This window comes from Nerophis lumbriciformis, linkage group LG38 (assembly GCF_033978685.3).
Source record: "Nerophis lumbriciformis linkage group LG38, RoL_Nlum_v2.1, whole genome shotgun sequence".
Lineage (NCBI taxonomy): Eukaryota > Metazoa > Chordata > Actinopteri > Syngnathiformes > Syngnathidae > Nerophis > Nerophis lumbriciformis.
The window spans coordinates 2704112-2718507 of record NC_084585.2 but is presented as its reverse complement, the minus strand read 5'-3'; the positions used below and the strand labels follow the sequence as shown (position 1 = coordinate 2718507).

General features: G+C 35.0%; 1 protein-coding gene across 7 annotated transcripts in view; it reads left to right on the top strand.

Annotated features, from left to right (window-relative positions):
• celf4 (CUGBP, Elav-like family member 4) overlaps positions 1-14396 on the top strand; it is a 373411-nt gene that overhangs the window by 306661 nt on the left and 52354 nt on the right. For all 7 annotated transcript variants that reach the window (XM_061932610.2, XM_061932615.2, XM_061932612.2 and 4 more), the window contains exons 5-6: positions 11005-11084; positions 13163-13303. In XM_061932610.2, the coding sequence (XP_061788594.1) occupies positions 11005-11084; positions 13163-13303 (221 nt within the window). The remainder of the gene's footprint in view (positions 1-11004; positions 11085-13162; positions 13304-14396) is intronic.

Below are 14396 nucleotides of genomic sequence, written 5' to 3'. Positions count from 1 at the left end.
CTGGAAATTTGGGAATTTTGGGAAAAGTGGGGTTTCGTTGAAAATGATTAGTAGCATGAATGTCCTGAATGAGCTGAATTGGTTGGTGTTGGAATTATTTAAATCGGTCAAGAAATGTTGAAGTAATAAGACATTTTAATTGAAAAATGGTAATACGGAAAACCGGGAATTTTTCAAGTCCTTAAACCAACTTGGTTGTTTGTCCTGACTAAGAGGAATGTTTTGACAGTGGAACGCTTAAAATGGGTTGAAAACTGTGAAAGGAGTCATTGCATTAAAATAAGGTTTAAAAAAAAAAAACCCAGGAGATCCTGGAAATTTGTTGAACGTGGTAAAATGGTAGTTTGAATTTCCAGAATTAGTTGAATGTGTTGAAGGTGAACTGGTTTGAAGCCGTTGAAAAATGTGGGAATTGTGCAACTTGGAAAAATGTCCCATTCTTTTCAATGGGAACTTCCTGGAAATTTCAGAATTTTGGGAAAAGCTGGATTTAAAAAAAAATTTATTAGGAGCATGAATGTCCTGAATGAGCTGAATTGGTTGGTGTTGAAATTGTTTAAATCGGTCGAGGAATGTTGAAGTAATAAAAAAATGGTAATTGAGAAATGGTAATACGGAAAACCGGGAATTTTTCAAGTCCTTAAACCAACTTGGTTGTTTGTCCTGACTAAGAGGAATGTTTTGACAGTGGAATGCTTGAAATGGGTTGAAAACTGTGAAAGGAGTCATTGCATTAAAAAAAGGTTAAAAAAAATAAAATCCCAGGAGATCCTGGAAATTTGTTGAACGAGGTAAAATGGTAGTTTGAATTTCCAGAATTAGTTGAATGTGTTGAAGGTGAACTGGTTTGAAACAGTTGAAAAATGTGGGAATTGTGCAACTTGGAAAATTTTCCCATTCTTTTCAATGGTAACTTCCTGGAAATTTCAGAATTTTGGGAAAAACTGGATTTAAAAAAAATGTATTAGGAGCATGAATGTCCTGAATGAGCTGAATTGGTTGGTGTTGAAATTATTTAAATTGGTTGAGGAATGTTGAAGTAATAACATTTTTCTAATTGAAAAATGGTAGTACGGAAAACCGGGAATTTTTCAAGTCCTTAAACCAACTTGGTTGTTTGTCCTGACTAAGAGGAATGTTTTGACAGTGGAACGCTTCAAATGGGTTGAAAACTGTGAAAGGAGTCATTGCATTAAAATAAGGTTAAAAAACAAAACAAACAAGAGATCCTGGAAATTTGTTGACCGAGGTAAAATGGTAGTTTGAATTTCCAGAATTAGTTGAATGTGTTGAAGGTGAACTGGTTTGAAACAGTTGAAAAATGTGGGAATTGTGCAACTTGGAAACATTTCCCATTCTTTTCAATGGGAACTTCCTGGAAATTTCAGAATTTTGGGAAAATCTGGATTTTTTTTTTAAATGATTAGGAGCATGAATGTCCTGAATGAGCTGAATTGGTTGGTGTTGGAATTGTTTAAATCGGGCAAGAAATGTTGAAGTAATAAAAAAATGTTAATTGAGAAATGGTAATACGGAAAACCGGGAATTTTTCAAGTCCTTAAACCAACTTGGTTGTTTGTTCTGACTAAGAGGAATGTTTTGACAGTGGAACGCTTGAAATGGGTTGAAAAATGTGAAAGGAGTCAATACATTAAAAAAAAAAGTTGAAAAAAGGTTAGAAGAAAAAAAAACAGGACATCCTGGAAATGTGTTGAACATGGTAAAATGGTAGTTTGAATTTCCAGAATTAGTTGAATGTGTTGAAGGTGAACTGGTCTGAAACGGTTGAAAAATGTGGGAATTGTGCAACTTGGAAAAATGTCCCATTCTTTTCAATGGGAACTTCCTGGAAATTTGAGAATTTTGGGAAAAGTGGGGTTTTGTTGAAAATGATTAGGAGCATGAATGTCCTGAATGAGCTGAATTGGTTGGTGTTGGAATTGTTTAAATCGGTCAAGAAATGTTGAAGTAGTAACAATTTTTTAATTGAAAAATTGTATTATGGAAATTTGGGGAAACCGGGAATTTTTCAGGTTCGTAAACCAACTTGTTTTGTTGTCCTGACTAAGAGGAATGTTTTGACAGTGGAACGCTTGAAATGGGTTGAAAAATGGGAAAGGAGTCATTGCACTAAAAAGGTTGGAATTAAAGTTAGAAAAAAACAGGAATTCCTGGAAATGTGTTGAACGTGGGACAGTGGTTGTTTGGATTTCCAGGATGAGTTGAATGTGTTGAAGGTGTGAAGGTTTAAATTGGTTGAAAAATGTGGGAATTGGGGAAGTTTTGAAAAATGGACAATTAATAGTGAATGGGGAAATTGTCCCTAAAAACTGAGAATTCTAGAAAATCCGGGAATTTTTTTTTTTCATAATTGTTGAAAGGGAGCACTAATTCCTGAACAGGCTGAATATTTTGAAGTGGTGACGGTTTGAATCAGATAAAAAAATGTGGGAGTTGTGGAACTTTGAAAAAATGTCCCATTCTTTTCAATGGGAATCTCATGGAAATTTGGGAATTTCGGGAAAAATGACAATTTTTTTGAAAATGCTAAAAAAAAAAAATTATAATAAATAAATAAATAAAATAAAATAAAATAAAGGAATGTTCTGAATGAGTTAAAATGGTTGGTGTTGGAATTTTTCAAATCGGTCGAGAAATGTTGAAGTAGCAACATGTTGAATTGAGAAATTGTATTATGGAATTCCTGGAATTTCTGGAAAACCGGGAATTTTTCCAGTTCAGAAAACAACTTTGTTTTTGTTCCTGATTAAAAGGAATGTTTGGACGGTGGAACGCTTGAAGTGGGTTGAAAACTGCGAAAGGAGTCATTGCATTAAAAAAAAAGGTTGAAAAAAAGGTTAGAAAAAAAAAACAGGAGATCCTGGAAATGTGTTGAACATGGTAAAATGGTAGTTTGAATTTCCAGAATGTGTTGAAGGTGAACTGGTTTGAAACGGTTGAAAAATGTTGGAATTGTGCAACTTGGAAAAATGTCCCATTCTTTTCAATGGGAACTTCCTGGAAATTTGAGAATTTGGGGAAAAGTGGGGTTTCGTTGAAAATGATTAGGAGCATGAATGTCCTGAATGAGCTGAATTGGTTGGTGTTGGAATTATTTAAATCGGTCGAGGAATGTTGAAGTAGTAGCAGTTTTTCAATTGAAAAATGGTAGTACGGAAAACCGGGAATTTTTCAAGTCCTTAAACCAACTTGTTTGTTTGTCCTGACTAAGAGGAATGTTTTGACAGTGGAACGCTTCAAATGGGTTGAAAAATGGGAAAGGAGTCACTGCACTAAAAAAGGTTGGAATTAAAGTTAGAAAAAAACAGGAATTCCTGGAAATGTGTTGAACGTGGGACAGTGGTTGTTTGGATTTCCAGGATGAGTTGAATGTGTTGAAGGTGTGAAGGTTTGAATTGGTTGAAAAATGTGGGAATTGGGGAAGTTTGAAAAATGGACAATTAATTGTGAATGGGGAAAATGTCCCTAAAAACTGGGAATTCTAGAAAAATGGGGAATTTTTTTTTTTCATAATTGTTGAAAGGGAGCACTAATTCCTGAACAGGCTGAATATTTTGAAGTGGTGACGGTTTGAATCGGATAAAAAAATGTGGAAGTTGTGGAACTTTGAAAAATGTCCCATTCTTTTCAATGGGAATCTCATGGAAATTTGGGGATTTCGGGAAAAGTTAGAATTTTTTTGAAAATGCTAAAAAAAAAAAAATAAAAAAAAATAAAAAAAAAATAAAAAGGAATGTTCTGAATGAATGAATGGTTGGTGTTGGAATTTTTCAAATCGGTCGAGAAATGTTGAACTAGCAACATGTTGAATTGAGAAATTGTATTATGGAATTCCTGGAATTTCTGGAAAACCGGGAATTTTTCCAGTTCAAAAAACAACTTTGTTTTTTTTCCTGATTAAAAGGAATGTTTGGACGGTGGAACGCTTGAAGTGGGTTGAAAACTGTGAAAGGAGTCATTGCATTAAAAAAAAGGTTGAAAAAAAGGTTAGAAAAAAAAAACAGGAGATTCTGGAAATTTGTTGAACGTGGTAAAATGGTAGTTTGAATTTCCAGAATTAGTTGAATGTGTTGAAGGTGAACTGGTTTGAAACGGTTGAAAAATGTGGGAATTGTGCAACTTGGAAAAATGTCCCATTCTTTTCAATGGGAACTTCCTGGAAATTTGAGAATTTTGGGAAAAGTGGGGTTTCGTTGAAAATGATTAGGAGCATGAATGTCCTGAATGAGCTGAATTGGTTGGTGTTGGAATTATTTAAATCGGTCGAGGAATGTTGAAGTAGTAACAGTTTTTCAATTGAAAAATGGTATTATGGAATTTCGGGGAAACCGGGAATTTTTCAGGTTCGTAAACCAACTTGGTTGTTTGTCCTGACTAAGAGGAATGTTTTGACAGTGGAACGCTTGAAATGGGTTGAAAAATGGGAAAGGAGTCATTGCACTAAAAAAAGAAAAAAAACAGGACTTCCTGGAAATGTGTTGAACGTGGGACAATGGTTGTTTGGATTTCCAGGATGAGTTAAATGTGTTGAAGGTGTGAAGGTTTGAATTGGTTGAAAAATGTGGGAATTGGGGAAGTTTGAAAAATGGATAATTAATTGTGAATGGGGAAAATGTCCCTAAAAACTGTGAATTCTAGAAAATCCGGGAAATTTTTTTCTTCATAATTGTTGAAAGGGAGCACTAATTCCTGAACAGGCTGAATATTTTGAAGTGGTGACGGTTTGAATCGGATAAAAAAATGTGGGAGTTGTGGAACTTTGAAAAAATGTCCCATTCTTTTCAATGGGAATCTCATGGAAATTTGGGAATTTCGGGAAAAATGAGAATTTTTTTGAAAATGCTAAAAAAAATTAAAAAAATTGGTTGGTGTTGGAATTGTTCAAATTGGTCGAGAAATGCTGAAGTAGCAACATGTTGAATTGAGAAATGGTATTATGGAATTCCTGGAATTCCTGGAAAACCGGGAATTTTTCCAGTTCAAAAAACAATTTTGTTTTTTGTCCTGATTAAAAGGAATGTTTGGACGGTGGAACGCTTGAAGTGGGTTGAAAAATGTGGGAGGAGTAGTCGACAGAAAAAAAGGGTGGAAATAGGGCTTTGGAAAAGCAGGATTTCTGGAAAATCCTGGATTTTTTTTTACTTGAAAAAATGATGGTTTGAATTTCCAGGATGGTGGAATGTGTTGAAGGTGGAATGGTTTGAATAGGTTGAAAAATGTCAAAGTCCTCATGTTTTAAAAAGGAAAAACAGTTTTGTGATGATAAAAAATATCAATGTAATCATAGTAGTATCGACTAGATACGCTCTTGTACTTGGTATCATTACAGTAGATGTCAGGTGTAGATCCACCCATGGCATTTGTTTACATTGTGACGGTGGTGAGCTATTGTATCCTCCTACGGTGTGTAGTGAAGCATGTTTAGCTATTCCTCGTCCTCCAGTGATAATGATACTTGATTAAGAGGAATGTTTTTTACGGTGGAACAGTTGAAATGGGTTGAAAAATGTGAAAGGAGTCATCGCACTAAAAAAAGTTGGGAATAAGGTTAGAAAAAAACAGGAATTCCTGGAAATGTGTTGAACGTGGGACAAATGGTTGTCTGAATTTCCAGGATGAATTGAATGTGTTTAAGTTGGAATTATTTGAATCGGTTGAAAAATGTGTGAATTGTTTAAGTTTGAAAAATGGATAATTCATTTTGAATGGGAAAAATGTCCATAAAAACTGGGAAATCTGGGAATTTTTTAAAATAATTGTTAAAAGGGAGCACACAGTTCCTGAACAGGCTGAATATTTTGACGTTGGAACGGTTAGAATCGGATAAAAAATGTGGGAATTGATTTCAATGGGAATTTCATGGAAATTTAGGAATTCCTGGAAAAGTGGGAAATTCTTTGGAAATGCTATAAAAAATTAAAAAAAATGTGAATGAGTTGAAATGTGTTAGAATTTTTCAAATCGGTCGAGAAATGTTGAAGTAGTAACATTTTTAACTGAGAGATGGTTTTATGGAATTCCTGGAATTTCGGGAAAACCAGGAATTTTTCCAGTTCAAAAAACAACTTTTGTCCTGACTAAGAGGAATGTTTTGACGGCTTGAAAAATGTGAAAGGAGTCATCGCACTAAAAAAGGTTGGAAATAAGGTTAGAAAAAAACCCAGGAATTTCTGGAAATGTGTTGAACGTGGGAAAATGGTTGTCTGAATTTTCAGGATGAATTGAATGTGTTTAAATCGGAATTGGTTGAAAAATGTGTGAATTGTGTAAGTTTGAAAAATGGATCATTCATTTTGAATGGGGAAAAATGTCCATAAAAACTGGGAATTCCAGGAAATCCGGGAATTTTTTTTTTTACAATTGTTAAAAGGGAGCACACAGTTCCTGGACAAGCTGAATATTTTGAAGTTGGAACGGTTAGAATCGGATAAAAAATGTGGGAATTGATTTCAATGGGAATTTCATGGAAATGTAGGAATTCCTGGAAAAGCGGGAATTTCTTTGAAAATGCTAAAAAAAAAAAAAAAAAAAAAAAATGTGAATGATCTGAATGAGTGGAAATGTGTTAGAATTTTTCAAATCGGTCGAGAAATGTTGAAGTAGTAACATTTTTAACTGAGAGATGGTTTAATGGAATTCCTGGAATTTCGGGAAAACCAGGAATTTTTCCAGTTCAAAAAACAACTTTTGTCCTGACTAAGAGGAATGTTTTGACGGCTTGAAAAATGTGAAAGGAGTCATCGCACTAAAAAAGGTTGGAAATAAGGTTAGGAAAAAAAACAGGAATTCCTGGAAATGTGTTGAACGTGGGAAAATGGTTGTCTGAATTTCCAGGATGAATTGAATGTGTTTAAATCGGAATTGGTTGAAAAATGTGTGAATTGTGTAAGTTTGAAAAATGGATCATTCATTTTGAATGGGGAAAAATGTCCATAAAAACTGGGAATTCCAGGAAATCCGGGAATTTTTTTTTTTACAATTGTTAAAAGGGAGCACACAGTTCCTGGACAAGCTGAATATTTTGAAGTTGGAACAGTTAGAATTGGATAAAAAAAAATGTGGGAGTTGTAGAATTTTGAAAAATGTCCCATTGATTTCAATTGGAATTTCATGGAAATTTGGGAATTTCCAGAAAAGCGGGATTTTTTTCGAAAATGCTCAAATAAAATGTGAATGTTGTGAATGAGTTGAAAAGGTTGGTGTTGGAATGTTTCAAATCGCTCAAGAAATGTTGAAGTAGTAACATTTTGAACAGAGAGATGGTTTTATAGAATTCCTGGAATTTCGGGAAAACCAGGAATTTTTCCAGTTCAAAAAACAACTTTTGTCCTGACTAAGAGGAATGTTTTGACGGCTTGAAATGGGTTGAAAAATGTGAAAGGAGTCATCGCACCAAAAAAGGTTGGAAATAAGGTTAGAAAAAAAACAGGAATTCCTGGAAATGTGTTGAACGTGGGAAAATGGTTGTCTGAATTTCCAGGATGAATTGAATGTGTTTAAATCGGAATTGGTTGAAAAATGTGTGAATTGTGTAAGTTTGAAAAATGGATCATTCATTTTGAATGGGGAAAAATGTCCATAAAAACTGGGAATTCCAGGAAATCCGGGAATTTTTTTTTTACAATTGTTAAAAGGGAGCACACAGTTCCTGGACAAGCTGAATATTTTGAAGTTGGAACGGTTAGAATCGGATAAAAAATGTGGGAATTGATTTCAATGGGAATTTCATGGAAATGTAGGAATTCCTGGAAAAGCGGGAATTTCTTTGAAAATGCTAAAAAAAAAAAAAAAAAAAAAAAAATGTGAATGATCTGAATGAGTGGAAATGTGTTAGAATTTTTCAAATCGGTCGAGAAATGTTGAAGTAGTAACATTTTTAACTGAGAGATGGTTTAATGGAATTCCTGGAATTTCGGGAAAACCAGGAATTTTTCCAGTTCAAAAAACAACTTTTGTCCTGACTAAGAGGAATGTTTTGACGGCTTGAAATGGGTTGAAAAATGTGAAAGGAGTCATCGCACTAAAAAAGGTTGGAAATAAGGTTAGGAAAAAAAACAGGAATTTCTGGAAATGTGTTGAACGTGGGAAAATGGTTGTCTGAATTTCCAGGATGAATTGAATGTGTTTAAATCGGAATTGGTTGAAAAATGTGTGAATTGTGTAAGTTTGAAAAATGGATCATTCATTTTGAATGGGGAAAAATGTCCATAAAAACTGGGAATTCCAGGAAATCCGGGAATTTTTTTTTTTACAATTGTTAAAAGGGAGCACACAGTTCCTGGACAAGCTGAATATTTTGAAGTTGGAACAGTTAGAATTGGATATAAAAAAAATGTGGGAGTTGTAGAATTTTGAAAAATGTCCCATTGATTTCAATTGGAATTTCATGGAAATTTGTGAATTTCCAGAAAAGCGGGATTTTTTTCGAAAATGCTCAAATAAAATGTGAATGTTGTGAATGAGTTGAAATGGTTGGTGTTGGAATGTTTCAAATCGCTCAAGAAATGTTGAAGTAGTAACATTTTTAACAGAGATGGTATTATGGAATTCCTGGATTTTTGAGAAAACCGGGAATTTTTCCAGTTCAAAAAAATACTTTGATTTTCGTCCTGATTAAGAGGAATGTTTTTTACGGTGGAACAGTTGAAATGGGTTGAAAAATGTGAAAGGAGTCATCGCACTAAAAAAAGTTGGAAATAAGGTTAGAAAAAAACAGGAATTCCTGGAAATGTGTTGAACGTGGGACAAATGGTTGTCTGAATTTCCAGGATGAATTGAATGTGTTTAAGTTGGAATTATTTGAATCGGTTGAAAAATGTGTGAATTGTGTAAGTTTGAAAAATGGATAATTCATTTTGAATGGGAAAAATGTCCATAAAAACTGGGAAATCCGGGAATTTTTTTAAATAATTGTTAAAAGGGAGCACACAGTTCCTGAACAGGCTGAATATTTTGAAGTTGGAACGGTTAGAATCGGATAAAAAATGTGGGAATTGATTTCAATGGGAATTTCATGGAAATTTAGGAATTCCTGGAAAAGCGGGAAATTCTTTGAAAATGCTATAAAAAAAAAAGTGAATGATCTGAATGAGTTGAAATATGTTAGAATTTTTCAAATCGGTCGAGAAATGTTGAAGTAGTAACATTTTTAACTGAGAGATGGTTTTATGGAATTCCTGGAATTTCGGGAAAACCAGGAATTTTTCCAGTTCAAAAAACAACTTTTGTCCTGACTAAGAGGAATGTTTTGACGGCTTGAAATGGGTTGAAAAATGTGAAAGGAGTCATCGCACTAAAAAAGGTTGGAAATAAGGTTAGAAAAAAAAACAGGAATTTCTGGAAATGTGTTGAACGTGGGAAAATGGTTGTCTGAATTTCCAGGATGAATTGAATGTGTTTAAATCGGAATTGGTTGAAAAATGTGTGAATTGTGTAAGTTTGAAAAATGGATCATTCATTTTGAATGGGGAAAAATGTCCATAAAAACTGGGAATTCCAGGAAATCCGGGATTTTTTTTTTTTTACAATTGTTAAAAGGGAGCACACAGTTCCTGGACAAGCTGAATATTTTGAAGTTGGAACGGTTAGAATTGGATAAAAAAATGTGGGAGTTGTAGAACTTTGAAAAATGTCCCATTGATTTCAATTGGAATTTCATGGAAATTTGGGAATTTCCAGAAAAGTGGGATTTTTTTCGAAAATGCTCAAATAAAATGTGAATGTTGTGAATGAGTTGAAATGGTTGGTGTTGGAATGTTTCAAATCGCTCAAGAAATGTTGAAGTAGTAACATTTTTAACAGAGAGATGGTATTATGGAATTCCTGGATTTTTGGGAAAACCGGGAATTTTTCCAGTTCAAAAAAATACTTTGATTTTCGTCCTGATTAAGAGGAATGTTTTTTACGGTGGAACAGTTGAAATGGGTTGAAAAATGTGAAAGGAGTCATCGCACTAAAAAAAGTTGGAAATAAGGTTAGAAAAAAACAGGAATTCCTGGAAATGTGTTGAACATGGGACAAATAGTTGTCTGAATTTCCAGGATGAATTGAATGTGTTTAAATTGGAATTATTTGAATCGGTTGAAAAATGTGTGAATTGTGTAAGTTTGAAAAATGGATCATTCATTTTGAATGGGAAAAATGTCCATAAAAACTGGGAAATCCGGGAATTTTTTAAAATAATTGTTCAAAGGGAGCACACAGTTCCTGAACAGGCTGAATATTTTGAAATTGGAACAGTTTGAATCAGATGACAAATGTGGGAGTTGTGGAACTTTGAAAAATGTCCCATTCTTTTCAATGGGAATTTCATGGAAATTTGGGAATTTCGGGAAAAGCGGGAATTTTTTTGAAAATGCTCAAATAAAATGTGGATGTTCTGAATGAGTTGAAATGGTTGGTGTTGGAATGTTTCAAATCGGTCGAGAAATGTTGAAGTAGTAACATTTTTAACTGAGAGATGGTATTATGGAATTCCTGGAAATGTGTTGAATGTGGAAAAAATGGTTGTCTGAATTTCCAGGATGAATTGAAAGTGTTTAAGTTGGAATTGTTTGAATTGTTTGAAAAATGTGTGAATTGTGTAAGTTTGAAAAATGGATAATTCATTTTGAATGGGAAAAATGTCCCGGAAAACCTGGAATTCTGGGAAATCTGGGAATTTTTGTAATTTGTCATAAATTGCAAAGAAAGTTGTATGGCAGACCTGGGCAATTATTTTGACTCGAGGGGGGGGGGCAAATTTAGAGAAAAGCACGTGTGTGGAGGCTGGTATATCTATTTGTAGGAACACTAAGACAAAGATAAAACCTAATTTTTTGTGGTGCCTCTTATTTTGAAAAGTATCCAAATACATTTTGGTACCGGTACCAAAAGATTGGTACTGTCACACCTCTAATCAGAAGCATGGCTTATTATTACTGGTGATTATTAATATTATGATTATGTGTTTTCACACTGGTTATGTCTCCTCTCTCTTCTCAGGCTGCGCTTTTGTAAAATATTCATCTCACGCTGAAGCCCAGGCGGCCATCGGTGCTCTCCATGGCAGCCAGACCATGCCGGTGAGTAAGTGTGAGACAGAGAAATGAGTAAGTGTGAGAGAGGTAAGTGTGCGAGAGAGAGGTGAGTAAGTGTGAGAGAGGTAAGTGTGAGAGAGAGAGGTGAGTAAGTGTGCGAGAGAGAGGTGAGTAAGTGTGAGAGAGGTAAGTGTGAGAGGGGTAATCGTGAGAGAGAGAGGTGAGTTAGTGTGAGAGAGGTAAGTGTGAGAGAGAGAGGTGGGTAAGTGTGAGAGTGAGAGGTGAGTAAGTGTGAGAGAGGTAAGTGTGAGAGAGAGGTGAGTAAGTGTGAGAGAGAGAGGTGAGTAAGTGTGAGAGAGAGAGGTGAGCAAGTGTGAGAGAGAGAGGTGAGTAAGTGTGAGTAAGAGAGGTAAGTGTGAGAGTGAGAGAGGTAAGTGTGAGAGTGAGAGGTGAGTAAGTGTGAGAGAGAGAGAGGTGAGCAAGTGTGAGAAAAAGAGGTGAGTAAGTGTGAGAGTGAGAGGTGAGTAAGTGTGAGAGAGATAAGTGTGAGAGAGAGGTGAGTGAGTGTGAGACAGGTAAGTGTGAGAGAGAGAGAGGTGAGCAAGTGTGAGAAAAAGAGGTGAGTAAGTGTGAGAGAGGTAAGTGTGAGAGAGAGAGGTGAGTAAGTGTGAGAGAGGTAAGTGTGAGAGAGAGAGGTGAGTAAGTGTGAGAGAGAGAGGTGAGTAAGTGTGAGAGAGAGAGGTGAGCAAGTGTGAGAGAGAGAGGTGAGTAAGTGTGAGTAAGAGAGGTAAGTGTGAGAGTGAGAGAGGTAAGTGTGAGAGTGAGAGGTGAGTAAGTGTGAGAGAGAGAGAGGTGAGCAAGTGTGAGAAAAAGAGGTGAGTAAGTGTGAGAGTGAGAGGTGAGTAAGTGTGAGAGAGATAAGTGTGAGAGAGAGGGAGGTGAGCAAGTGTGAGAAAAAGAGGTGAGTAAGTGTGAGAGAGGTAAGTGTGAGAGAGAGAGGTGAGTAAGTGTGAGAGAGGTAAGTGTGAGAGAGAGAGGTGAGTAAGTGTGAGAGAGAGAGAGGTGAGTAAGTGTGGGAGAGGTAAGTGTGGGAGAGGTAAGTGTGAGAGAGGTAAGTGTGAGAGAGAGGTGAGTAAGTGTGAGAGAGGTAAGTGTGAGAGAGAGAGAGGTGAGTAAGTGTGGGAGAGGTAAGTGTGGGAGAGGTAAGTGTGAGAGAGGTAAGTGTGAGAGAGAGGTGAGTAAGTGTGAGAGAGGTAAGTGTGAGAGAGAGAGAGGTGAGTAAGCATGAGAGAGAGAGGTGTGTAAGTGTGGGAGAGGTAAGTGTGAGAGAGGTAAGTGTGAGAGAGAGGTGAGTAAGTGTGAGAGAGGTAAGTGAGAGAGAGAGAGAGGTAATAGAGACAAAATCAGAGTAGAATGAACAAATGTCAGCATGAGTCGTCTCCAACATTTATTACAATTATTACAATTATTACATTTATTATTTATTACAAATATTACAATTATTACAAGTATTACATTTATTACATTTATTACATTTATTACAATTATTACATTTATTATTTATTACAAATATTACAATTATTAAAATTATGACATTTATTACAATTATTACAAGTATTACATTTATTACATTTATTACAAATGTATCTTAAAGAAGTAGCATGAGATGTAAGCATGCTAATGTTAGCATGATGACATGGCATACTTCTAAGATAGCGACAAGTGTTAAAATATTAAAATATAAACATACAAAATTAGCTAAGAAGCTAGCAGCAAACTTTAGCATGCTAATATAAGAGACAGTAAGAAACTTCCAAGATGTGTCAAATGTCAACAAACATCATTTGAGCTTCAAATATAGCAAAGTAGCTAGCATAAAACATTAGCATTGGAATGTGTTATTTCTAGTTGTACACAATTAGCTGAGCAGGGACAACATATACACATCTTTTACTGTGCAACATCACACTACAACACACTAACCCACTGCCTGTGGTGTGTGTGTGTGTGTGTGTGTGTGTGTGTGTGTGTGTGTGTGTGTGTGTGTGTGTGTGTGTGTGTGTGTGTGTGTGTGTGTGTGTGTGTGTGTGTGTGTGTGTGTGTGTGTGTGTGTGTGTGTGCAGGGTGCGTCGTCCAGTCTGGTGGTGAAGTTTGCAGACACAGACAAGGAGCGCACCATAAGGCGCATGCAGCAGATGGCAGGTCAGATGGGCATCTTCAACCCCATGGCTCTGCAGTTTGGAGCATACGGTGCTTACGCTCAGGCAAGACTCTCTTTTCACATACACATTATTACTATTATTATTATTATTACTATTATTATTATTAGTATTATTATTATTAGTAGTAGTATTAGTATTATTATTAGTAGTAGCTCTGCAGTTTGGAGCATACGGTGCTTACGCTCAGGCAAGACTCTCTTTCTTCTTTTCACATACACATTATTACTATTATTATTATTATTACTATTATTATTATTAGTATTATTATTATTAGTAGTAGTATTAGTATTATTATTAGTAGTAGCTCTGCAGTTTGGAGCATACGGTGCTTACGCTCAGGCAAGACTCTCTTTCTTCTTCTCACATACACATTATTACTATTATTATTATTATCATTATTATTATTATTAGTATTAGTATTATTATTAGTAGTAGTAGTAGTAGTAGTAGTAGTATTATTATTATTATTATTAGTATTAGTATTATTATTAGTAGTAGCTCTGCAGTTTGGAGCATACGGTGCTTACGCTCAGGCAAGACTCTCTTCCTTCTTCTTTTCACATACACATTATTACTATTATTATTATTATTAGTAGTAGTAGTAGTAGTAGTAGTAGTAGTAGTATTATTATTAGTAGTAGCTCTGCAGTTTGGAGCATACGGTGCTTACGCTCAGGCAAGACTCACTTTCTTCTTTTCACATACACATTATTACTATTATTATTATTATTATTATTATCATTATTATTATTATTATTATTATTAGTAGTATTATTATTAGTAGTAGCTCTGCAGTTTGGAGCATACGGTGCTTACGCTCAGGCAAGACTCTCTTTCTTCTTCTTTTCACATACACATTATTACTATTATTATTATTATTATTATTATTATTATTATTATTAGTAGTAGTAGTAGTAGTAGTAGTAGTAGCTCTGCAGTTTGGAGCCTACGGTGCTTACGCTCAGGCAAGACTCTCTTTCTTCTTTTCACATACACATTAGTAGTAGTAGTACTATTATTATTATCATTATTATTATTATTATTAGTAGTAGTAGTAGTAGTAGTAGTAGTATTATTATTATTATTATTAGTATTAGTATTATTATTAGTAGTAGCTCTGCAGTTTGGAGCCTAC